At 34.8% G+C, this 27772-nt stretch overlaps 1 protein-coding gene across 1 annotated transcript in view; it reads left to right on the top strand.

Moving 5' to 3' along the window:
• csmd1 (CUB and Sushi multiple domains 1) overlaps nucleotides 1–27772 on the top strand; it is a 716970-nt gene that overhangs the window by 517906 nt on the left and 171292 nt on the right. Inside the window, exons 23-26 of the mRNA XM_031902727.1 lie at nucleotides 9625–9794; nucleotides 12228–12384; nucleotides 25934–26125; nucleotides 26911–27037. Coding sequence (XP_031758587.1) covers nucleotides 9625–9794; nucleotides 12228–12384; nucleotides 25934–26125; nucleotides 26911–27037 — 646 coding nt within the window. The remainder of the gene's footprint in view (nucleotides 1–9624; nucleotides 9795–12227; nucleotides 12385–25933; nucleotides 26126–26910; nucleotides 27038–27772) is intronic.

Here is a 27772-nt window from a genome sequence, read left to right on the forward strand (position 1 = left end):
AAATCATAGTGAGCAATATATCTTATGTAAAGAAGCAAGACAGGAGAAAGCACTGCAAAGTGATAAATGTGCATCCAGCATCTAAACAGAACCATGTGACAATTTTTCTGCAAGTAAGTGACTTTTCAATTTCCTGTCTCATAAGGACTAGGGTATAATGGAATTTCTCAAGGGAGAAATTGAGCTGTGTGCTTACAACACATGAACATTCTATATTATTACTGTGACCAAGGCAGGCAATTCAAACAAATGAACCAGATAGTGTCTGGGAACAGTGTTGTATTGTTTGATAAGCGATATCACAGCTATCAGGCTTTGTCATTTTAGATACACATGAAAGAGCAAGTACAGGACATATAAAACATATATATGCTTTAATAAGCAAATAACAGAATATTTTATTTACTTTAATCCATATTGTATGTATATCAAAAAAATTTTTTTATGTTATTTAGTAAATCAAAGCAAACGATTAGTGGGCAAATAATAAATTGTTGTCTTAGGTAAAAATTAGCGTTAAAAAAGCATTCAATAAGGTCTTTATAGCTGCTACATATGATTAAGAAGCATAAGAATATACTTTACATTTTAATGCAAATTCAATGGGATTAGAAATAGTGATGAGCAAATCTGTTTTTTGAGAAGTATTTGGCTGTACAACAAGGTACAGGAACGTAAAACAGTTTTCCAAATAAGTTATTGCATTCCATTGCAATTAAGAAGGTCTGAAATAGAGGAGTATTGCTCTCCCTAAAACTCCAGCTTGTCCATTTGATTAAATGCCATCATCAGTTTAACCTTATTTATGTATTCAGTGAATTTAAATATAATTGGTCATAACTGGTTTGGTTTCATTGGAAAAAGTCATTTCTGTGTGTCCTACTTGTATCTAGCTGTTGTCAACTGTCTATAGGATAGGTCAGGCCTAGTAATCCCCTATGACCTAATCATTTTACCAGTTCCCACTGGAATAAGGTATACAGTGTTATAATAGTGATGATAGGGGGTGTACAGAAGTTGGCTTCTACTGCCACCCAAAAGAACTAGTTCCTTAAAGGGAAATGTGCTTTCGCAGCTATCCAACATTTTGCCACAGAATATGTTATCTAGAATATGGCAACCTCTCATTTAATGTTATTTCAGTTCAATCAAGCTCGCCGAACCATTGCCTTTAATATAGTGTCTGATATACCATTTCAGGTAACAATTTATTTCTAAAGTGTTAAGGTGTGCTTCTCAAGACAACTTCTCACTATTGTAATTAATATTAATAAAGTATACGCAGAACTTAATTTATGCATAAAACATGTTTAAACCTTTTCTATTTGCATTTTTTTCTGGCTATACACATGATTAAACTATTACAGTTAGTATCTGATATCGTAATTTGTCACTGGCACGGGTTAACTAATGTTTGTTTATCCAAGACATACATGGATAATTAAGATAGATCTTATCCATTCTATTAAACACTATGGCATTTTTCTAAGGAAACTTGTTCTAAAATGAATAACAGATTTAGAAATAAACAGATCATTTTTTCACTGAAGCAAATTAATAAAAGGGCTAGTGACTTAAAAACATTTAAGCATGCTAACATTTGTTAAACATTTTTAAAAATTTTTCAACATTTGACAAAAGCCATGACTTTCTCCCAATTAAAAATTAAAATGACTTGAAAACAAAACATTAAAATTAATTCGGTATGGGGTTTGCTATTGTTGATAATTAAAGATGCCTACATTAGACTTATTAATGATTGCTAGGGGATCAGGTGCTATAGCAATAAGTGGTGTGCCCATAGCTAGAGTTGAAGTAAGCTGATTCACAGCTTCTATACAGATAACAACATCAGACAGCCCTGAGAGTAAGATAACTGACCCCCCCCCGGCAAATAAATCTTTGGGCCTGTGAACTCCCCTCTGCCTTCTTACCTGTCCACATTCTTTCCCCCCAATAACATCTCTAACCTCCAAAACATTATTATTCTCTACTTATTTATTGAAATAAATTGCAATGCTAAATAAATTGTACAGTATATAATCCTGTGTTTTATATATGTTATATATTAGAAAATTAAATAAAAAAAATAACCAAAGCAAGCTGTGTTCTCTACTTTGTGTTGGGTTAAAAACCAGCAGTAAAGTGCAGAGTGCAGCACTGGCAGGCTCAAGGAAATTCTATAAGATAATGGAGGACACCTGAAACTGCAGGGCTTTGCTGTCAGGTGACCTCCATTATTTGTATAATGTCTACATGCAATTAGTGCTACAACAGGAGCACAGGAGTGATAGCCTGCTTGAATGAGGTAGCGGAACAGGAATACTGGATTTGGAAAGATTTTGGCTCTGTATTTACTGCCTTCTGTGGGAAGGTCTATGCATAAAGAGGACTAGCACACAGAAACATGTGTTCCCATTCTTGATTAATGAAAATATGAGAGAAAATTCCTAGGCAAGTGGCTCTATGTGTTGGTTTTCTTTGCACATAGAACTGTGCCAATCCCTCCCAGTACTACAGCACCGGGTAGCCGCGAGAGGGTGTGCCTGCAGACCTCACTGTCTCTTCACTGTCTTGTAGCCACTGGTGCTTCCTAACTTGTGTTGACCCTGAATGATATGCAATCTAAGGGCTAAGGCACACAAAACTACTTAATAGCAGCTACTTGTCATGGCTACAAAACACCTGAAAATACCCAGACAATACTGAAAATTGCTTCTGTTAAAACACACGTAGAGACAATTATCAGTAAATTTTTAGCATTGTCTATTTTTGTAGCTAAATAGCTAATACTAGTAGATCCATGTGCCTTTGCCCTATGGGGTGTTCCAGCTGCATGCAGAGTGAGTCCAAACTCATTACTCTCCATTTTAGGGGTGCTTAAGGATGCAAGAAACAGGGCCACCTACAAAGTACAAAAATATTTTGTTTGCATATGTCCAGAAAAACAAAAAACAGGACCTCTGTGAAAGAGAACTGTTTTTGAAGTACTTTCACATATCATGGTCCTCTACCTTATTTTTCCTACCATTGCGGTCTGAGACATATGCACACAGAGAATATTCAAAGTATACAAAGATGCACACATCTATGTGATACTCTAAAGATTTGTGCACAGCTTTTTAAGCTGAATTAGGCTTCTATTAAAACACTATTTAAATGTAAGGGTATGCGCTGAACATAGGTTGTACTTCTCTGCCTAGTACCCCTTGGATTTCAATGCTAAATTGTATCCAATCATTTTTTCCTGTTTATGATGCAGGTTCACAAGACTTGAGACAAACTCTAACTGAACTTGGTTTTACATTTTATATATAAGTTGTGTAGTATGTTTAGAGTCCATACTACTATAGGCAGATTTTTTTTAAAAAAATCGAATTTTCAAGCTTTTTTTGAAATTGTAAATCCTTGAATGGGCTGTTAAAATTTGGCAGAATTTGTATTATAGTATCTTGAAATTTATAAATATAACTCTCATTAACTGCTACATGAACTTGTCTGCTTTTAAATAGCATTTTTTTAAATTCAAGATTTCAGTTTTTTTGGAAACTCGAATTTGGATTTACAATTTTTGCTGCAAAAAAATGCTATGTAATGTTAACAAATCTATCACTTACTACATGCATATTTGTCCATAACTGTTGCTATTGTGCTCTATGCCTTGTATGTTACAATACAAAACCCAAGGCAGAACTTGCACCTAAGAAACATTTAATATATATATTTTTTTATTTTGATTTTTTTTATCACCCAAGATGCTGCCAGACTTCTAATTTAACCTCTCATAAGATCACGCCTGGACTATTGTAACTCTCTATTAATTGACCTTCTCCTACAGAGACTGTCCCCTCTCCAGATTGTAATGAATACTACTGCCAGGCTCATACACCTTAGCTACTGTTCCTTATTTGCCATGCCACTTTGCCATGCCTATACTGGCTTTCGCTACCATCCAGAATAAAATTCAAACTAATAACCCTCATATTCAAAGCAGTTCATAACTCTGTTCCACCCTACATCTCTGAACTTATCCCTGAATACTCACCAAACTGTTTGTTACTCTCCTCTACTGACCTGCTCCTCAACTCCTCCCTCATTTCCTCTGCACACACTCGCATTCAAGATTTTGTATAAGCTGCACCCCTTCTATATATCCCCAAGTACTGTGCTCAATAAATTACAGCAATCTTTATTCAGAGCTTAAACTCTAAAGTAATGCTCCACATAGCCTGTAAATGGCCACAGAACATGCACATGGTAAGCCAATTAACCCAGGCTTACCCAGTAAACACGCGCCATAGGTGTTGAACTGAAGAGAGTGAACCACAGAATCTAAAACTTCATATAACATTTACTCTATATTTATAGATCTACATAATATAAATATTTAGCACATAAAGGTTATTTTAGTTAAATATTCAGACTAACGAAGTTAGCTCTAATTATGGGATTTCACATTAATGAAGTTATAATACTTTGTTTTACTGACTGCATGCGGAAAAACTGATCTATATACTAAAGTCATTTGTGTGAATATTCAACAATATTTGCATAAACACAAGAGGTTTTGAAACCTCAGTAAGTTACACATTGCCCAACAAATTGTGCATGTGATTTAAGTGTTGCACGTGAATACATGTTTAGCAGGCACTTGAAACCAAAAGGCGTTTGGTGTTTGGTATTGAGAGTGCTGGGTAAAAGGAGGAGTAAGTGGAAGTAACTGGCTGCTGTAATATTTATTTATTTTTTGAGTGTTACATGGACTAAGATGAATCTGGGGTGTGGCAGAAACAGAACACAGTGGTGTAGGGCTGCACATAATTGTAGTATTAACTTACAGAGCTATCAACTGTCCGAAAAATATAGGGATATCAACATACATGGGGGAGAATTTCCAATGTTTTGATCTCAAACTGAGGCCCTTCCTTTTCTAATGCATTATACATACACAAAACTACTGTAGGTGTATACCTGAATATTTTTGCTGTCCCAGAATGTAAGTGTAGAATGTACACCAACCTCTGTGGTACTGTTCAAGGATCACTATACCATCATCTTCCTTTTCTCTGGAGAAGTGCCTAACAGCTTGGCACAGTGATTAAACCATTAAGGTTAGCTGCCATCAAAACATCACTAGGCTGAGCATTTCACAGTCTCACCACCCTCACATTAAAGATTTTTATTTTTATTTAAGGTTAATTGAATAGCTTGTTGTTTTCTTTGTGAAAATGATCCCCCTGAATTCTCCTGTAATGTTTTCTAATGTATTTGTAAGGAGGTATTACAGTATGTCCTCTTGCAAACCCAAATTTCCCATAGTTAATTCTTCCACTCCTTTTTACTGATTTACGGGTTTGGTCTGCACTTTTTCTAACCAATTAATATCCTATATACAGATCTCATTCAAATATTTAACATTTTTCAAATTTACTTTTACATTTGTAATGTTTCTATTAGTTTATTGTTTATGAATCAACTTTTCCATTTAGCTTTAAATGGACCAGGGCTTCATGGCTTTCTTTTTGCCAAACCGTGAAAACGTTTGGGGTTTTTTTTGTTTTGTTTTTGGATTATCTGTTTTGCAGGTCTGGTTTAATTTTATCAAGATACATTACATTAATAGCAAAAATCAATTTCATGTGAGTTGGCTTTTACACAACACTGAACACAAAATTTTTCAGTCAAAGTAAATTCCTGACCGTGATGATCTTGGAGTCTAATTTTAGTGCCTGTTTCACAGTTCATTGTCTTAGCTTACTAAATAACTGCTGTTTTCTAACAGAAATTCACACATGCCTTATTATGGTTATATTCTAACTTTTTACTTCAGATCTATTCTTCCTTTACTGTACAGTCCAAACAAAATGCTTTTTTTAAACTTTATTAAATATCAGATTCTGCACTTTAAATATATTTATACATCAAGAAGTAACCTTTTCCAGTATCTTTGAAAATCACAACTTTTTTAATTTTAACATAATACAGGTATGGAATCCCTTATCCAGAAACCCATTATCCGGAAAGTTCCGAATTATGGGAAAGCCATCTCCCACAGACTCAATTATGAGCAAATAATTCTAATTTTTAAAAATGATTTCCTTTTCTCTGTAATAATAAAGTACCTTGTACTTGATCCAAAGTAAGATATAATTATTGGTGGCAAAACAATCCTATTGGGTTTATTTAATGTTTAAATTACTTTTTAGTAGCATGGAGATCCAAATTACGGAAATATCCCTTATCTGGAAAACCCCAGGTCCCGAGCACTCTGGATAATGGGTCCAAAACCTGTTCTTAGAAACTTTCATAAAATAATGTTTTATAAGTAGAAGGTTTCTGAATACCTAAATATTATAAATAACCGATTCCCACTAATTTTGTCCATGTTAGTTTTGTAATTTGTCCACTACTCTAAACCTGTGCAGAAATAATTTTTAGATCTTTAATGGAAAACTATACCCCCAGAATGAGTAATTAACCAACATATCAACCGATTTATCTCATAAACATATCATAAATGTCCTGAGTGTCTAAAAGAATCTAGCCAACTGGAATACATATAGTGGTAAATATTGCCCTACTACATCTTTTACCTTGATCCACCATTTTGGGATGGGCTAACTTGGACCAAAAGAGAGATGTCCTTTCATTGGCTGATGTGAGCTAACATGTGTGCTCTTAGTTTGTTTGTGTTCACCATGAATCATTTGATCCCAAGGAGCAGCCCTAAGTACTTAAAATGGCAATTTTCTATTTATGATTATCAAGCGGCACATACTTAGGGGCTGATTTACTAAGACATGAATCCGAATTGGAAAAATTCCGATTGGAAAACGAACATTTTGCGACTTTTTCGTATTTTTTGCGTTTTTTTCGGCGACTTTACGACTTTTCGTAATTTATCGCGACTTTTTCGTTACCAATACGATTTGCACGAAAAAACGCGAGTTTTTCATAGCCATTCCGAAAGTTGCGCAAAATCTGGCGATTTTTTCATAACGTTAAAACTTGCGCAAAAAGTCGCGCCTTTTTCGTAGCGTTAAAACTTGCGCGAAAAGTCGCGCCTTTTTTTGTAGCGACGTTTCGCGCAAGTTTTAACGCTATGAAAAAATCTCGATTTTGCACAACTTTCGGAATGGCTACAAAAAACTTGCGTTTTTTCGCGCAAATCGTATTGGTAGCGAAAAAGTCGCAACAATTTTCCGAAAAAATCGCAAAATACTGATCATTACGAAAAAAACGCAATCGGACGCATTCGGCCCGTTCGTGGGTTAGTAAATGTGCCCCTTAAAGTATGTGACCTGCTATCCAGAATGCTCGGGATCAGAGTTTTTCCGGATAAGGGGTCTTTCTTTAATTTGGATTGCCATACTTAAAGTCTATTAAAAAACTGTAAACATTAAATAAATCCAATAGGATTATTTTGCCACCAATAAGGATTATTGTTGGGATCCAGTATAAGGTACTGTTTTAATATTACAAAGAAAAAGTAAAATATTTGTAAAAATATGAATTATTTGATTAAAATGACGTAAAGGGGAGATGGCCTTCCCATTACTTAGAGCTTTCTGGATAATGGGTTTTCCGGATTTTGTATCTCATACCTGTAATAAAAAAGTATGTTTTTATAAAAATTGTTTATTTAGATGAGGCAGGGTTTTACAAGTCAGCTATTTTCTATGATTTACAAGTGATTTATTGGTATAGAGACCTACATTTGTTTGGGGGTATAGTTTTCCTTTAAGCACAGCTTAGGACAAAGAAATGGGGAACAGACAAGTTGGATTTTTTCTGAGCACAATAACTATTTCAGAACTATTTCAGAAAAGTATTTACATGGGTTTATTCTATAGGCTAAAGCTCACCCACTGGGTTTTTGAAGCAAAAGCCAGGATAATAGCTGATCAGATTTCCAACTACAGACCCTTTGGTCTATTTGCATATGGATGAGGCGGTCTCCTCAACCCTTTTGACTTGTTATATACACATAACAAACTACTTCTATAGAGCATTAAGTTTAGAAATATAAATTAGTCATATCTCTGGTTGCTTTTACCTGCTCTACTTTCCAAGTCTTTCAATAACCTTTATGCTATATACATGCACTATGCAATAGTATGAATTATGAGGAATAATGTACCCAAGCCCTTAAAAACCTGTAATCAGTATGGCATTTAATTATATTTAAATTAAAATAATAAGATCAGAGAATGTAATCTCATCTTCTGCTACTTGAACAGCACCTGGGAAATTAACAGCTTAATTGTGAATATAATATCCATTGAAGTAAGTATGTGTGACATCCATTAAACTAAGGGTGTGTGCATGAGTGTGTGCAGTGACATCCAATGAAGTGTGCCTGTGTGCATACAATGTGCAATGTAAGCAATCATACATTTAGTGCTCGTTTAAATTCTGCAGCAAAAATACAAATACAATAGAAAAAATATATACTATCCCTCTCTCTATTATTTCATATTAATTAATAATAATAAGTAATGATCTTAATTACAGCACTTTTTTTGCTGTTCCTACATTGAAAACCTAAAGACTACGATCATGTATTTTATTTAAACATTCATTATTGAATACATTGTAGTATGGTACTTGTGATAAAACAACTTTTTAATTCAGGAAGGAAAAATCTGAAATATTATATTGATGCTTACATTGTATAGCAATGCTTTAATGTACCTCACTGCCACTTCCTGAACTGTTGCAATAAATGGTATGTAAATGATAACCTTTGCTTTGTGTGTTTAATTTTGTGTAGCCAGACTGCAATTTTGTTTCTTCCAAGGTAACTGACTACTGTGAAGGCAAACAAAACAAAAATTCATGGTTGTGTTAAAAAAAGGCACGTAAAAAAGTATAGCATTTCAAAAAAGTTGCATGGTACCCGCATTTCACGAATTTTTTGCTATTTCACTTATTTTTTAGCAGTTTCACAAATTTTCAAGCAAAGGTAAACAAGACAGATTCGCTCACCACTACTGTGTACTGTCTGAAGCCACATACGACTGAACTGGGCATACTCACTATATGACACCTCATGGCTCAGCAGTAATAGCTATGATTGGTGCAATCACAATTCAAGGCCAAAATGGTGACTATAATGGCCCACAAAGATAATCATGTGATTGATCCTCTCTTGAAGCTGCCTTTGTGGTTGGCAGAAGAATTAAACCCTGTTCTGTTTCCTCTAAGTGCAAATTGGTGACTATAAGAAAATTCTTAGATAAACTTGTGAAGTTGATGCTGTCATGCTGCAATAGCCTCATTCCCTAAAGAAACCGTGTGTTTGTGTGTGTGTGTGTGTGTGCACCTGTGCGTGTGTCCTACCCTATGCCAGTTCTTACATGGCCTGGAACCTTCACAGTACTATTTCATAAAATAATTCCACAGCTCTCTTTAATCCAAACTTAGTATCTATTATTCTGTTTTACCTACAGTGTTCACATTGTATTAGTACTTATTTGTAATGTACACAGTGGAAAATTTTTTTTTGGTTTATATTCCTTTTATTGCATTCTGGTTATCTTGTCACTCTATCAACAGTTTCAGTACAGTGAGGATTCACCATTTCTTTTAATCATTTGTTTTAAATATACCCCTTATCTTCAGCTGAATGTGGAGCAACAGTCATTGGCAACGAAGGAACATTGCTGTCTCCAAACTTTCCATCAAACTATGAAAACAACCATGAATGTATTTACAGAATAGAGACTCAGGCTGGGAAAGGAATCCACTTAAGAGCTACAAGGTTTCAGCTTCATGATGGAGATATTCTAAAGGTAACATTGACTTGTACTCTGTTTTATAGTTTCTTTATTTATTGGGGGTTAAAAAAAAAGGCAACAGTCTATCAAATTTAACCCTTTATTGGAACTCCCAGGATTAAAAAAAAAAAAAAAATCACTCTTACCAAGTGTGTGCCATGCACATAGATTAGTACATTTTCTGGGCACTCATCTCACTCCGCACATGAAAACATTATTTTTAAAAGGTTCAATACTGCATATAGTGTTTGGAATTTGTAAGGAATTTGAAATATAGGAAAACGTATATTGACATAGAACTTACTGTAGCCCTGAATAATTTGCCATCAAAGAAAACATTAAACCACCATCACAACAGATTTATCAAAGTGTGATATTCGAGTTTGCCAGTAAAGGCATAATTATTAAATGGTGAACTCTAACTTTCACCCATTGATAAATACGTCTCTAAAAATGCCATAAGAATTAATAAAGAGTGGGGAAATTTTATCGAGTTGACTTTTAAATTCACACTATGATAAATGTGTGTACTTTGCATTAAATTTTTTGCCCAATGTATTTTATCATTTGCCAATTTGCAAAGTGGAAATATCCTACATGGAATCTATTATTTTCATGATTTAGCATCAGGAAAATCACACAATGCTTTCCACTAAACAATACTTAACAATGCCAAACCCAAGGTCATTTGTGAATAAATTAAAAACCAATGGACCAAGGAAAGACCCCTGAGATACTCCATTAACAACATTGGTCCAAGTAGAAAATGTTCCATTCATCTTTCAGGCAGTTATCTAAGTGCAAATAGTATGTTCAAGGCCAATGTTCCTTCCCAATTTAATTTGCAACCATCTGTGCTGTAGTTTAACAAATGCTTTAGCACAATCTAATTAAATCACATCTACTACAGCCCCAAGGACTAGGTTTCTGCTTGCCTCCTCATAGAAGGCAATTAACGTTGTCTAACAGAATCTATTGTGCATGAAATCATATGGTACCTATGGCTCATAACATTGTGATCAAAATCGAGGTCTGATACATAATGCTTTAAATTCCATTGTAAATCTTGATTTCCCCCCTTCCCCTTCTGCTTTTTGTACCCCTTATCTGTTTTTGTAAAATAATAAATAAAGAATATTTTAAAAAAATTCCATTGTAAAAAGCTTTCCTACTACAGGTAGATATGTAAACTAGCAGATGCACAGTCACACATCTTAGGATGCATTTTTAAGTAATAGCATCATATAAACTATTCCCAATTTCTTGATACTATGGTAAACTTTCTAAATTTAAATCACACTGGCTGAAATCTGTTGTGATGCCACAGAAGTCAATGGAAAGTGTTTATTTAGAATTTAAGCAATATCATTGCTGGCACCTCCGCGGCCAACAGTGTTCCTCCCCTGACGTGTTAAATTTATGCACGCTCAGGGGAGGACGTTAGGGAGGGTTAGGGAGGCTCTCCCAGGGGGGCCCTGTGGGGGGTTAGGGGGTGCAGCAGGGAATGTGGCCAGTGGGGAACCTGAAGGGCCCTGGGGTGGCAGCCCTGGTGGGCCCTGCACCCCCCAATCCAACCCTGAGCAATATGACTATCAGATTTCTTTTTTTTATTTCTTTTTTATTATTTACCAATTATCAACTTGCTTAAAATGAATGGAAAAATGTGATTTGTGAGTTTTCCCATGTGCATTTAAACTTGTACGGTAGTTTTGTGCAAATTAATATAAGGCACCATGTGGAGACTTAATTCAACCATTGCTCTTGGGTACCTGTAAACAGAATATGGTCCTCCGTGGTGCAAGACAGTTAATCGAGAGTTCTGTATCTTGAGCTTCACATTCCTATTCCACTGCAGCAAATATATATTAAGCACTGCTCTTTGCTATATATAAATGACCAATATATATATTTTTCTTTGTTCCAAACCAAGTCACCTCATCCCGAGTAAAGCGTACAATGTGACAACTTAGTTTCAAATCCCTTATTTCCTCTTAATAAAAGCTGACAGCTGAGTATAAAGTGGACATTTCTTTCAGTCCCTTCACTGATGATCTTAGAAAAGACACATTTGACTGAAATGTCAGAAACCTTTTTTTTGGAGGTTGTGTAAGTAGATTACAAAAAGGATGAAGTCATAAAATCTCAAAAGATAGGTTCAGGTATGAATATTAATTGTATTTGAAAAAGGCTTATAGAAATATCCAAAACATAACCAAGCATATAAATCCTGACAGCAAGTGAAACTTTTAGATCTTTCATCTAACCTGCCAAATGTAACCCATCACAGTGAAATTAATCTTTTAAAGACCCTCAGCTTTGTAGAATAACTGAATAGAGATATCAGAATAGAAGCTGGCAAATCATTTATTTGATTTTTTTGTTGTTTTTAAAAATTAAGTCCATTAAAATTAAGTCCCATTTTATTTATACATCTGTCTTTTGTTAAAGGTTTATGATGGGAAGGATAGCTCATCAAGACTTCTGGGATCCTTTACAAAGAATGAACTGATGATAATATCTCTGAATAGTACTTCCAACCATTTATGGATAGAATTTAACACCAATGAGCAAGATACTGATGTAGGGTTTCATCTCACTTACAGCAGTAAGTATCTGTCTCATCTATATCCATATTATATAGGAATAATAAGAGAGTGGGTGATTTTGTTTCCACATAGGATGAATGGCTGCAAATTCAAAAAAACAAATGTTTTTGCTGAAGGATGTGTAGAATTCCTATACATGTAGGACAGCTGTTGCCTGAAACTGTATTTTGGTGCACAGATATAACCTATATATGCATAAAAAGTATTTTTTTTGTTTGTGTATATGTATGTGTTGCATAGTTTTTTACTGTTAACTTTTCTCTTTTCTACCTCTGACTCTAATATCATGTTCTTCTTCTGTTCTCCTGTTGTGCTCTCTGTTTTCTTTTTTTAACAATAATCATTTCTCTTCACCTGAACAGTGTACATAACCCTGTGTTCTTAGAACCCATCAGAGCTGCTAGATTCATTTAAAAATCCACAGGGTCTATCCCAGTTCTGCTTAATAAAGGTTTTATATGTATATATGAATTGCAATTCATTCAGGCAGAAGTTTAGTAAATCAGCATGAAGGACGTATAAAGCAACACCCTAGTGAGGTAAACTTTTTTCCCTATGAGTTGCCATGCTGTGCCAATTTCTGTTACTTACAAGTAGACAAATGAAAGAAACTATTACATTTTTGTGAGCAAATCCCAAACAAGCATTTTTTTCCAAATATTTTCTTTATTCTATATTGTACATATCCTAATTCAGAAAAAAAAACTTGGGGATATAGTTAAAAAGTTCCATGAAATATTTTATGTAAAAAAAATGGTATAAGTACTGATGTAAAATGGTTGGTATGTGTATTTGTATATATTATATATATATATACAAAAATATATTTTTTAAGACTAGCACACCCTTATTAAAATTCAAGGTCTTTATTGTAAGCACATTACACAAAAATGTGACGTTTCGGTCCTCATAATGTATTCATAATCTATTGTATCAGGGTTTTACATGAGTGGTTTTATATGATATATTTTTAAAGAGACCTGCATTTTTGAGGTTTATATTTTATCTCTAAAGCCTACAGAGGCGTTTTATCTCCATTTGAAGATTTTCTTTCAGTATACTTAATGCCTTTTTTGTCAATTGACCTGGAAACCTCTATAAACATTTACCTCTAAAGAACTGATCTTGCTATGTTTATTAATGCAACCTGCTTCTGACAACCTAATAATGTGAAAGGATCAGCTACACCAATATGTTTTGCATTTAAATATAATGTACTGTTACCCAGCACTGGTAAAAACTGCTTCAGACATACTATTGCATTTTATACAAATTAGCTGCTGTGCAGGCATGGGAATAATAGAAACAAGGGTCAAGTGCTATGCATGACTCTCTGCAGGAGTACAGAATGCAAATATTATAAAAAAAAAAAAAAAAAAAAAAAGATATTTGTTGCCACGAAATAGTGTATTTTAGGTGCTTGTTCAACAGATACAAGCTTGAAATGTAAAAAAATAAAAAAAAACATTCCCTTTGACATCACCACATTTTGACATAGCATGGGCCTTGGTCTGGTATAAAAACTATATATCTAAATGAGAGACATCCAAATTCAGCGGTATCTGAACAGTTGCCTTTTGGAAAAGCTCTTTCAAATTTGCACAAAGGAAAATTTGCTCACACACAGTATATATTGGATTGCAAATATGTAAATATGCAATCTTCATTCAACTGGAGGAAGTGGTTTCCAGTTTCTAGACTCACAAAAGCTTGTATTAAATTTGTGCAAAGGAAAATTTGTTTGTGCAAAGGGGTAAATGTTCCACTAAAGTATTGGATCCCTATTGGTAAATAATTTTTTTCTAAACTTCTTGATAAATGGTGCACAGCAGGAGGGATAACAAGGACTTCCACCTGCATAATTCAGATGTGCAAGTTAAGGAGCAGCAGAGGGAGCCAGATGGAATGGGGCCATGTCCTTAACACCTGTTCTATGGCAGGCAGTAAGGACAAGACTGCTCTGCCCCTCTGAAAATGCTCTCTGCACCGAGACAGAATTTTTCATCTGACACTTGGTACAGAGGGCATCATTCCCTGAGGCAGGTGCGCTCTTGTGCCCCTTTGAGTTCTAGTACTTGTGCCCTGTGGATTATCAAATTACCTCTATAAACTTTCATTCTAAACTGACAGTTGTATCTCCCAGCTGCCTTTCTTGCACACATATTTATACTATGGATGGCATCATAATAGGCACATTGACAGTGATGTAGGTACGTCTATTCCATTGTGGGTTAAAAAAAAAAATGGATTTTGAGTTAAAGGAACAGTAACACCAAAAAATGAAAGTGTATAAAAATAATTAATATATTATGTACTATTGCCCTGCACTGGTAAAAGTGTGTTTTTGCTTCATAAACACTACTACAGTTTATATAAATACCCTGGCTGTGTAGCCATGGGGGCAGCCATTTAAATTGAAAAAAGGAGAAAAGGCACAGGTTACTAAGTAGATAACAGATAAGTAGCATAGATTCCCATTGTATTCTACACAGTTATCTGTTATCTTCTTATGTAACCTGTGCCTTTTCTCCTTTTTTCAATTTAAATGGCTGCCCCCATGGCTACACAACAGCTATTTCTATTAACTACAGTAGTCTTTGTGAAGCAAACACACAACTTTTACCAGTGCAGGGCAACAGTACAATATATTTTAATTATATTAAAACATTTTTATTTTTTAGTGTTACTGTTCCTTTAAGAGGCTGAGAGGGTGAAAAAAAAATACTTGTTGCAGGTTGAATATTCAATGTTGGTTTCATTACAGTAAATTTTGTGGGTACAAATAACCTCTAAATGATTCCTTATTTTATTTGTAGTACTGCACTGCACCTAGTATATTATTTTTTATAGTAAAAATAGATAAAAGGAGATTAAACTGAGGCGATTTTACAATAAATATACAGTAACATTATTTTTAATAGAAATATACATACATGCTTATTATGAAAATTGATGAGAATTCCTACCGTAGATTTAACAGCAGCAGCTTTTAGTCCCTCCATATGCTGTTGTTTACAGATGATAGTGTAAAAGAAAGGATAACCTTTTTTACAGATCTTGACAGGGAATGAAAATGTGTGTATTTTTTTCCATCAGTATATTATCTGTACTTATTTTACTCAATTAAAACCAGACTTGCAGAGATCCCTGCTGCTCAAGTGAATGAAGAAGAAGCAGCCCAAGGCAAGTTCACAGCTGGCCCAATTTTCACTGTCCTCTGAACAGCAGGTAGAAGTTGTAAGGAAAGTTGTTGCTCGTGTCTGTGGTACCACACTGATAAACTGCAGTGATCTTTGATTAACCTTAAAATTGCTGTTTCATTCACAGCACATCTTTTCCTTAAGGTTTTCCTGGTTTTATTTTTCAGGAAAAATAATTTATAATAAAAAATTAAATATATGACGTTTTGCAAATAGATGCTGCCCGTGCATGCAGAGTAAAGCTGAAAAATGCCCTGAGCTCATCAAGTTCAACTATTTTCATAGAAGTTAATAATGAGGGGAGCCAATGCATAGCTTATAAGAATTTAGAAGAGATATTATTAAATCCACAACAATAATATCAGGCCACAAGTGTAATACAAGTGGCCTAAAGTTTATTTTGTTGACAATGCACCTGTCTTCCACTGCAATAGACACAAAGAGAGTCCCATCCATCTCATGGCTACATCCCCCATGTTGTACTGTATATTTTATCTTATTTGTTAGAATTAGATAAAAATGGCAAACATAAATGTAGCTCATATTACTAAAACTAGTTGAAAACCAAAACAAATTGCTTTTTTATTCAAAACTAAAAATGCAACTCAAAACTTACATTTTCATTATAAAACATACATGACATCAGTTACTTTCATAAGGGAAATAAACTATACAAAGCAAGGGCAAGCAATCAGATTTCGGCAAATTTGGCCAAGTACTGTGCCATACATTTAGCTTTAGGCCATTGATGGCACTTGCAGGAAGAAGACTGTATCAACAGACTTATATGCTCCATCTGCACGATTCAACCTATATAATAGATACCTGGCCTGATATTGTCAGTTTGGTCCCATACACTGGACTGTATATGGCAAACTTGAATTGTAGGCAATATTTGAAGCCTCCTAATTTAGCAATTTAATGGGCTGCAACACTATAAGCATCTGAAGTAAGAAAATATTAAAGCGAAAGAAAATGATTTCCCATTATATTACTGACCGATTTCATTAAAGTATTATACTCAGGATTTGAGTTCCTTTCTCTGACACAAACATTTTTTGAGCTTCATAAATTTTAAAGCCACTTTAAAATTTTGCTGATGCAGCTGTGCATCGACCTCTGCAGATTATTGGTAGATGTTCTACTAAAATTCATATTTATTTCAGTTAATTCTTCCAACTATTTGAAAGATGAGTCTGTTTAAAGACATTTTCTTTCCCTTATAATAAAAATGTGTCAGTAAAGAATAAAGCTAAGCAAGGGAACAGAGAAACCACAATCCCAATAACAGCCTATGCAACCTAAACATCTCACAACTCAATATTTTCTGTTAAAATACATCAAAGTATATGACCAAGTTCAGTCACCTGAACTATTTTTTACTTACTAGGCAAATTAAATGAAAGTAATTATTTGTAGTGGTAGTTACAAATCTATCAACTGAATGTCTATCAGCATTAAAGAACCGTGTACTTTTTTCTGCTAGGAACTACATTTATTGCGTAACTTTGTCTTCAGTTATCACAGCTTTACAGCTCTAACAAGAATAATGAGCTTAAACCCAAAAGACCATAAGATCATAGTTTCAGTTGGACTATAATGTCAATAAAGGTAGGAAGCAGCCAAGTTAAATGTCAAAAATGCACTTGTAACAATGCAGAGAAAAATAAAACTTAACCAACCTTCCTAAATGTTGTAGTTCACATAGTGTTTGTGAAAAAAAGGAAGTATTGTAAAATATACACTAGAACTAATGATCATCATCCCTGCTGCACTTGCATATATTAAAGAAGAGTAATTTTATATCACTGTCCCATTGGTAAATACCAGAATGCTTATTTGCAACCAGTAATAATCAATTAGGTTATTAGAGTCGGATGCCATTTTCTTTGACTGTCCAGGTCGCCTAAACATTATTAATCATAATACTGAAACTGCAATATGGGCATTAATCCTACAGCAAATTTTGATCACAAAAGCACTTAACTGTGAAAACATCCTATCGTAAGATTTAATATAATATGAATAATAATATTATTCACTTACTACGGTCATGGTTGTTTTGAGAAGCTGACTAATAATTCACACCAATAAGTGTATATTAAAGTAATATATTAAATAATAAATCAAGCAATTATTACATATAAATGATTATTTAAAACTAAAACAATATTTTCACTCTTAACATTTACAGACTATTTATAGTCTACACCACATTATAGCTACTAACAAACACAGAACATGTTCTGGTTCCTTTTCTCCAGCATGTTGATCATGGCTTCCCTCTGTGGTCTCCAGAACCTCTGGTCTGCAATCCTCACATGTTGTCTGGTAACAGGACCCCCCCCCATCTCTTTAGATGCTGTTCCCCCTTCACTACTAATGATCTTTCTGCCTAAGCCTGGTCCTACCCCCCCCTTTTCTATCTCTATTGATGGCACCCTCATCAACCCTGTCGATTCGGCGCGTTGTTTGGGGGTGATCTTTGACTCCAGTCTCTCCTTTTCTAACCACATTAACTCCACTGTCAAAACCTGTCACTTTTTCTTACGCAATATTGCCAAAATCCGTCCCTTTCTCTCTACTGCAACAGCCAGGCTGCTCATGCATGCACTCATCCTATCCCGACTTGACTACTGCAACCTGCTATTAACCGGCCTCCCTAACTCCCATCTTTCCCCCCTACAGTCTATATTAAATACTGCTGCCAGAATTCTCCTCCTCTCATCCAGGAGAGTTCAGGCCCTTCCCCTGCTAAAGTCCTTATCGTGGCTTCCTTTTAAACAAAGAATATCCTACAAACTCCTTCTCTTAACCTTCAAAGCCCTCCATTCCTCTGCCCCTCACTACATCTCTTCCCTTGTGTCTCCGTATGTTCCTGGCCGACTCCTTCGTTCCTTGCAGAGCAATCGTTTGGTTGCTCCCCCCACTACTACTGCTGTTTCCCGCCTTAAACCTTTCTGCCTTGCTGCCCCTTACATTTGGAATGCCCTCCCTGATTTCCTCCGGAGAGAATCCTCCCTCAGTCTTTTTAAAACTAAACTTAAAGACTACCTCTTGAAGCACTCACCCAGCACCTGATCTGGGAAATAGCACTTATATTGTAATGTCACCCACTGTGACCTACAGCACTTATATTTGCCTATTTGTAGCTGTTAGTTACCCTCCCATATAGATTGTAAGCTCTACGGGGCAGGGACCTCCATCCTCTTGTGTCTTTGACTCTTATCTTATTGCAACTGTAACTGTATATTGTATTTATTGTTGTACTTTGTATTTATCTATTATCTTATTACCCCCCTGTTTGTATTAATGTATTCTACTGTACAGCGCTGCGTACATAAGTAGCGCTTTATAAATAAAAATATACATACATACATACTACTGTCCAGCCCACATTTACCAACTGATCAGATGGGGTTGATAAAATCCACACCTTGCCCATTGTTCAAAGACTGTTGAGCGAATTTCTTGCATACATGACTTTTGTGGCCAACATACTGCCCAACTGGCATTCACAGAAAAAACATTTGATATGGAGATTTAGCTGTGGCTTGGACAACTGTTTTTTTTAGTAGACCTACATTACCCATAAGACATGGTGGATGTAAACCCACACATACATATAAAAATAATGTATACCAAGATGTTAATTTCTTACACTATGACCTCTTATTATAACACCACATTTTGTTTGGAGAAGGAAATGTTCAGAGTTGTAAAATGTATGTTTTTATATACTTTACTAAAGGGTAGGCATTTTCTTGGTGGGGTGATGCTCATTCAAAAAAAAAGCATACTAGTGATGGGTGAAATAATTTACCAGGCATGGATTTACGGCGAATTTCCACGTTTCGCCATTGGCAATTTTTTCCACAAAATGAACGTCAAAATTCACCATGGAAAAATTTGGCATGTGGTATATTTATTATATTGTTGTGTGTATTAAAAAAATGACGTGCATCAAAAAAAATATGTCGCTCTGCAAAAAAATGACACGCATGACAATTTTTTTTTGGATGTGCAACATTTTTGCCATTTCCCAAATTTTTCACTGTTTCCCGAATCTATTGCAAGATTCGCTAATTTTTCGACGAAGCGAAACGGGACAAATTCTCTTATCACTAATGAGAGCTGTTAGAAAAACAGCACGCAAAACTATCAGTATGCATTCATTCTTACAATAAAGGAGATAATGGATTGTTTTCTAAAACACTAGGTTGCTGGATAGTAGATCCTATACATGAATACAATAGGTAGCTATTTGCTTTGGCTGCACAAGTATCATAGTCACAATCATGGAGAAAATTGACATTTGCAGATGAAGGCCATAGGCATGCTTATACGCAGAATAGTAGTAGAACAAATCTTGGATTTGGAGAATTAAAAGCCCATCCTCGGCACTATGTTCACCAAAAAAATAAATAAATGTGTTGTTTAAGACAAATCTGAATACACAGATACAGCAAAAAAACACGAACTACTGTAGTCAAGGGTGATGTTTGCTTAAAATAAACTTTTAGCATGATTTTGACCAATAGAAATAAAAATTTTTGTGTAACGTTTTTGTACTGAAGTCCTTGCAGTTTAGAAGGTAAACGGCCATCTGCCAGGTTCAATGACAAATCTACTCTTATAGTTAATCTGCTTTATGGCTACTAATCCTGGGATGGCATTTTAAATGTCAAGTTTGAGAAGCAGAATACAAATGGGTAAAGGAAATTGATAGAAATATTTTCTCTAAAGAAACACACAATACGTTCCAATCATATCACAAATATGATAAAATAGTAGTCAGTCCTAAACGTTCCTTATTTATCCCACCTGTAGTGATGGGTGAAAAAATTTGCCTGGCAGGGGCAGAAAAATTCGCCACATGTCCATGCCCGTCGCAAAAGAATTGTCTCACTCATCAAAAGAATTGTTGCTTGTCAAAAAGAATTGTGTCTCATGCCAAAAAGAATAGTCTCTCACGCCAAAAGAATTCTCTCTCGTGCCAAAAAGAATTGTTGCACATCAGAAGAATTGTTGGCCGTCAAAAGAATTGTTGGCTTAGAGTGCAGAGTTATTAAGTGGACCTATAGCTTTAGGATGTACAGAAGCTGATGATACTCAAGATGGAAAAATAATAAGAGCTTACATGTTCTCTAGACTTGGTAGGGTTCAGTGGGTTGTGTTTCAAAAATGTTATTCCACACACAGGCTGTAACCCAAAAGACTAGGGGGCTGATTTACTAATCCATGAACAGTCCGAAGGCGTCCGAATGCGTTTTTTTTCGTAATGATCGGTATTTTGCGATTTTTTTCGTAAATTGTTGTGACTTTTTCGTAGCCGTTACGACTGTTTCGCAAATTGTCGCGACTTTTTCATAGCCGTCGCACTGAGTACGAAAGTTTCGGATTCATTCAAGCTTCAGTATCGTGACTTTTCTTGGGCAATCGCTCAATACGAAAAAGTCGCAACAATATATGAGCAAATCGTAACAGCTACGAAAAAGTCACAACAATTCGTGCAAGTCGTAACGGCTACGAAAAAGTCACAACGGCGACGAAAAAAATCACAAAAAATGCGAAAAAGTCGCAAAATGTTCGTTTCCAATCCAAATTTTTCCCATTTGGATTCGGATTCGTGGATTAGTAAATGTGCCCCTTGTGCAGGAGTGAGTCATTATGGGAACTTTCTTTACACAGCTCTGCATTTTTTCTTCCTGTTTGGCTTCTGATCATCTGAACAGGTGAAATATAGGGAGACTTAAGGGCACTATTGAGAGAACTGAAGGTATGTCTGCAGCTTGAGATTAACTCTTTACTAGCCTTTCCTTCTCCTTTAAATAGATGGGTGCAATTTGCATTTGATTTGTTTAACAGGATAAACTCCACATTTTTTTACATAAAATATGGGGTATATTTCCTAGCGCATTTAGTATATACTCCCGTGAAGCCAGGAAAGTCATGGGCACATTTGTATTCAGAATGTGTTCAACTTCTGTGTAATCATTATCTGGCTGTATATGTGTGTATGGGGAGCTCAGAACAAGTGTGGGAGAGAAATTGTTAAAAAAGAAATTGCTCAATGAGAAACATTTTTCATTTTTTGGGTGTGCAGTACAAAAAACAGAATATTTATCAAAATGAAAGTGCCAATGTGAGCAAAACTGCATTACCATTAGTGGGCAGGATTAAACATTTAAACAGCAGGTTGCAAAATCCCGACAGGTACTTACTACTAGTAATGTGGACTTGACCTTTAAAAGCTGCACTGGAGGAATTTCTGGCTCTGTATATTTGATTTTAGCCTTCAGGAGCTGCCTGGTCTTTTCCATGAATGGAAACTACAAACAGAAAAAAACATTTGATTTAAAAACATAAAAATTAAAATGGCAACAATATCAGAGTAATGGGGTACAGTTCTGTAATGCTGCACTTTATATATGAATCCCAGAGTGATGAACAACATAAATGTTACACACTTGTACCTGTGTACTGGGAGTGGATGAGATTCAGCTACACAGAGGAGATACTATAATGGGGCTGATACAGATAAGTCCACCTTTTATCCAGGTTGGACGCTAAGGGGCATAGTTATTATGCTGTGTAAAAAACGGTGAGAAAATTGGCCACACATCGGCAGGCCTCACCGTGTAAAAATGGCTTAAAAACGGCGTAATTGTTTTGCACGTTTTTTTCTTCCACCAGAACTTATGGAAAATAACTGCGTAATATCCGGCGTTCAGATGGCGATCTTTTCCATTTATTTTACACAGCTTTTTACTCCGTTTTTTCGTGAATTAGTTTTACACAGCATAATAAATATGCCCCTTAACGTAATAAATAGAAAAATTTTTGCAGAAACTGAGCTCCTTCTGTTTAGGTCAGGCAGTGATTCCCTAATTCAGTTAATAAATGGGCACTTACCTTGCCAATAACCATTCTGTACAGGATCACTCCAAAAGCCCACCAGTCCACCGATTTGGTGAAGTTTATCTCTGTGACAATTTCTGGAGCTATATATAGTACAGTTCCACAGTGGCTCCAGAACATGTGCATGTAATTCCTTGAATACAACCAGAAAACTTTCATTAGTAGATTTGTTGAGATTAATCTATATTTCCCTGATGAAGGGCCCTCCCTGTGAGGATGAAAAGCGTTGGGTTCTTGTACCTGAGATGTAATAAAGACTTTTCTATTTTACCATAACAACCTCAGCATCAAACTAGAAACCCAATATCCTACCTTGTGTCCACCTTTACATGGTTTAGTGCTGTATCAATCTCTCTGATCATATCACCAAAATAACTTTTAGCCTAGAGAAGAAAATTAAACTCCATTAATTCAGATAAAAGTCTCACTTGAGCTAATGATACCATACAGTGTAGTCTAATCTAACTTATATCTCTCTAAAGATATTATGTCCCATAATCATTCTTATAGTATTTGATTGCATTTATACACAATACCTTCTCTCAGCAGGAATCATCTCAACATTCTGTGCCTTATTCTCTTTATCATCCTTCTCACTCTTTGGAATCAAAGTCATAATTTGGGGAAGGATCACTAGGAATAACTGGAGACTCTGGAAAAATCAGATAAAATGATTTTTACGTTATTATAAACCAGGGCTTTTCAAGGACCATAGAAAGAAAACAACCATTGGGCGTGTAAATAGCCAAACTCCACAATACAATCATATTTATTTCTTCAGCAGACAGATTATTGCTTTAAGAATGCTATCCAATGGGACAATATCATAAAGAGCTGAGTTCCCATCAGTTTAGTCATATGGGGGCTCTCTGTGGGTTTAATCTCTGTGGGATCTCAATTGTTTTCTCCTTCAGCAGGTCCTTTTCCTTAAGGATCAGCTCACTTTCTATTTTGCTCACTTCTAGTGCCACTGCCCTTAAGCCAAAGATATTAGGGGCGGTCTTTCAGGCAGACCATTTCTAAAACAATAACTAATCTTAGAATCCTTATAATATAACCCTGGGTTCCATATAACTTGTGCATATAATAAGGATATGCATTTTGTTAACCCTGTAAACTGCAACAAAACAATAAAGTAATGCAGTGCAGGCGATTCCTCAAATTCAAATACCTGCAGGTTTTTCGGTTTTCAGGTTTGGAGCAAATGAGATGTCTGTCTCTGTCTCTTGAAGAAGAACATAAGACACTTTTCACATTATTGTAAATACTTGTACCTTTATTGCACACTTTTATTATATTTAATATTTGTATTTTTTTTTTCTTGTCTATGTAAAGTTGGGAGGAACACGGGTCAAAAATATTCAATTCCAGTAATGATGCTTCATTGTTATTTGTATATGACAATAAACTTGAAACTGAAACTGAGATTTCTTCTTTGAATAACCAATTTACATAAAGTAAAGGGAAACGCCACCCATAATTGCATAATGAAAAAAAATATATGTATATATATATATATGTATCTGTAAAATGATTTAACAGAAGTCAGTTCTCCCCCTGGTCTGTTAATTAGGCCAATTTATCAAATTTCATATTTTAGGGTGTGTTTACTAAAATTAGAGATAAATATCACCAGTGATGTTGCCTATAGCAACCAATCATCAATTAGATTTGAATTGTCACCTACAAGTTAGAAATCAAAAGCAAAGATCTGATTGGTTGCTACGGGCAACATCACTGGTGATATTTATCTCCAGTCTTAGTAAACATGCCCCTTTGTGTATTTTTTTTACCTCTCAATTTTTAAAAAAGCAAATGTTACCATATTTATTAAAATATCCATATTAAAAACAATGTGCTTGAAAAAAATTCAAAAACTCGAATTGACTACATATTTCAAATTTTGCCCAGGACAGCTCCCATTGACATCTGCATGACCTTGTAAGATTTTATGGCAACGTTTTACATTACAGTTTTGCGCTCAATATTTTAATTTCACTCAATATATCAACAGTTCTTGTTTTTCAACCATAATCCAAGTTAGGGTTATTAGCGAAGTAAAAAATATGCTGATAAATAACACCCTTAGGGAACCAGGTGATCCAAATACAACCTCAATATTTTTTTGCAGTGTACTTCTTTACTTTTTGTAAGCAGAGTGCAGCTTTTAAAATGGTAACTTGTTGCGCAGCCACAACAGTCTACCCCAATTACTCATTTGTGGCAGCTTTGTTAAAGCTTCTATAAAAATAAAAAATGTAATTACCTTTTCCCCTTGATTTTTGTGTTATTTCATCTTTGTTGTCAGAAAAGGTTGGTCTCTGGGAATATAAATTTGGGGAAATGTATTTTGGAAATGAAAGAGCTGATATATTACCTGATGCCTAGTATTATTTTATATGTATTTCTGTAAATAATATTAGCATTCCACCTCTACTTGTGGGCTGGCCAACATAAAGAAAAAGAAAAACTCTTCAGTATAGACAACAAAATCTATTTGCTTCAAATGCTTCAATCAAAACACAGCAAAATCTTGATCAAATATTTTTTATACACTATAGTTTTTTTTTTTCATGGTACATTCTTTCCATGTTTGTGGGGGGGGTTGTTTTGTTTTTTGCAGTCAAGGATTTAAAAAATGTATGTATACAAATTTCATAACCTAAAAATTACCAAAATATTTACTAACTTGTGAGGATATTTGATCTGGGAAAAATCAATCACGAGTGAATGTGAATTGCTGCAAAATTGGGACAAAAAATATAAATTTGTCTCTTACTGTCTTAATGCTGAATAATTTCTAGTGCAATTTGAATTTAGCATTTTGCATATTAGCCCTTACCCAAGCATGTTTCTCATGTTTACTATATTAAATTATGATAAAATAGCCTTTATTGTTTATTTAAAAGAGACCCACTCATTTCATTTAGATATGAATACTTATATAATACATCTTGTGACACTTTTCTAACATCTGTGCAAAAGAACAGTTAAAGATAAACATTGATATCTGTATAAATAACTTGGAAATAATGTGAGTTTATATATACAGCTTGCATCTAGAAAAATATAAAATTAATTATACTGGAGTATGTTTAAATATATATGCTGCCCTACATTAAATACATTTTATACATCACCCCTTTTATAGATTTGGTAAAATCTTATAGCATGATTTCTGTGGATTAACTTTATACTAGGCCACAGGTAGATGGATGAGGTGGGAGAGAAGAGATGAAAGCTTAAAACAAAACTATAAAAATATAACAACTGCACAATGGCAAATTATACTAGACAAACAAAAAAAAGGTGTTTCTGTGTCACAAAGGTAATCTGTAAAATGTATTATGTTCTTTTTGCACCTGTAAAAAAAAAAACCAAACCAACCAATAGCATTGTTCTGACGAATATAAAATGTTCTTTTAAGGTTTTGATCTAGTGAAATGTGAAGATCCAGGGGTGCCAAACTATGGATACAAAATTCGTGATGATGGTCACTTTGCAGATACAACAGTTCTATATAGCTGCAACCCAGGATACACAATGTATGGCAGTAACATCATGACCTGTCTTAGCGGAGATAGGAGAGTATGGGATAAACCACTTCCAACATGTGTTGGTAAGGATGATTACATACTTATGATTAGAACAGTCTTTATCCTTGTTTTTTATACCATGGTCAAAAAGGGTAAAGCAACCATAAATCTGTTTTAAAGTTACTCCTTGAGGCAATCCAAAGCTTCATGAATGCACTAGCTTCTAGTTTATTTATTTATTTTATTTTCGTTTTCATTTTTTTTTTCAAGTCAATCTTGATCAATCAAGTTCTGGAAACTTGATTTTGGCTGAAAAAACTTGAATTGTAGTAAAAAGTCAAATATGAATGTTGATAAAGCTGCCCCAGAGACTCTTCCCATCCTACACTAAAATAGTATGGTGCTTAAAACTCTAGTAATAATCTACAGTTAAAAAGGATCAATATTTAAGTAAGAAGGAAAAACTATTGCTGTAGACCTTTAGAAAAGTTGGTAAAATGCCAAATATGCCATATGTAGCAAAAGATAATCACAATAATCATGTCATCTACTTGAGTTTTTCTCAACTCACTCCTTGATAAACCAGTACAGAAATGATTTTACTATCAAATAAGTAATGCATGCATCCACAGAGATTATGTTTAATATTCACTAGTAGCAATGTATTGTGTAATGATGCCTTCAATGTGGAATGCACTGTATTTTAATTTAATAAGCTGCTTTTTCGTTTGTCAGAGAATAACCTAGAACCCATGGAGATTTTGTCCTCCAGAGATAAAGTGCATATGTTTTTTTTTTTTTTTTTTACTTCAGGCCTGTTTTATACCTAAAAAATGTTATACATCTGTGTTTCTTTTCATTTTGGCAGCTGAATGCGGTAGTCGAATATATGCCGTTGCATCTGGACGTATTTTGTCACCAGGATACCCAGCACCATATGAGAATAACTTACATTGCACTTGGATTCTAGAGGCAGATCCTGGGAAAACAATTAGGTATTAATTTTACTTCTTGATTAGTAAGCTGAAATATACTCTAACCATTTAATATTTTTTTTTATGTAGAGCTGACACATTTACACAGAACTTTACAGAGATTATACATAATTCACATCAGTCCCTGCACTAGCGTTGTGACACACCCATTAACCCATGCACAAACTCCCGTTGGCAGGCATAGGGAGTGAGGGGCTGGTGGTGTCAGAAGGCCCGCCTTAGGGCCTGACATACCAGGCTCTTACAACCCTTGGTAATCTTGCAATTGCACTTCGAGGTTCATAAATTAGGCCTTATACTTGGACTGAAATGATTATATTGCAAGAGTGGGCCAAGTGAAATAGAAGACATTTTTATGACCAAACTTTTAAAGAAGTTATGTTTTCAGTAATGAAAAACAAATCAACATCAGTGATTAATCTAAAACTTCATGCATATGTTTATATATGTTTATGGGTTCTTTATACATTTGTTTATATTCCTACTGTTAATGTGTCATTCATGTTTCCTAAAGAACCCATACAAATTCAAGATTATATAATATTTATTTTTGTTATTAATAGTGGTACAGTTTGGCTTTATTCCTGTGCCAGAAAGCCCTTGCAAAATAGTAAGTGCTGTTGTCACAGTAGCTGCAATTTTATGTAAGCTGAATTTGGACAAAGCTGAATATAAGTTTAGATGTACTGGATTTCTTTAAATATTTAAATGTTCTGCTTTTTGCTTCTTAAAATA

Source organism: Xenopus tropicalis, chromosome 5 (assembly GCF_000004195.4).
Source record: "Xenopus tropicalis strain Nigerian chromosome 5, UCB_Xtro_10.0, whole genome shotgun sequence".
In the NCBI taxonomy this organism is placed as follows: Eukaryota; Metazoa; Chordata; class Amphibia; order Anura; family Pipidae; genus Xenopus; species Xenopus tropicalis.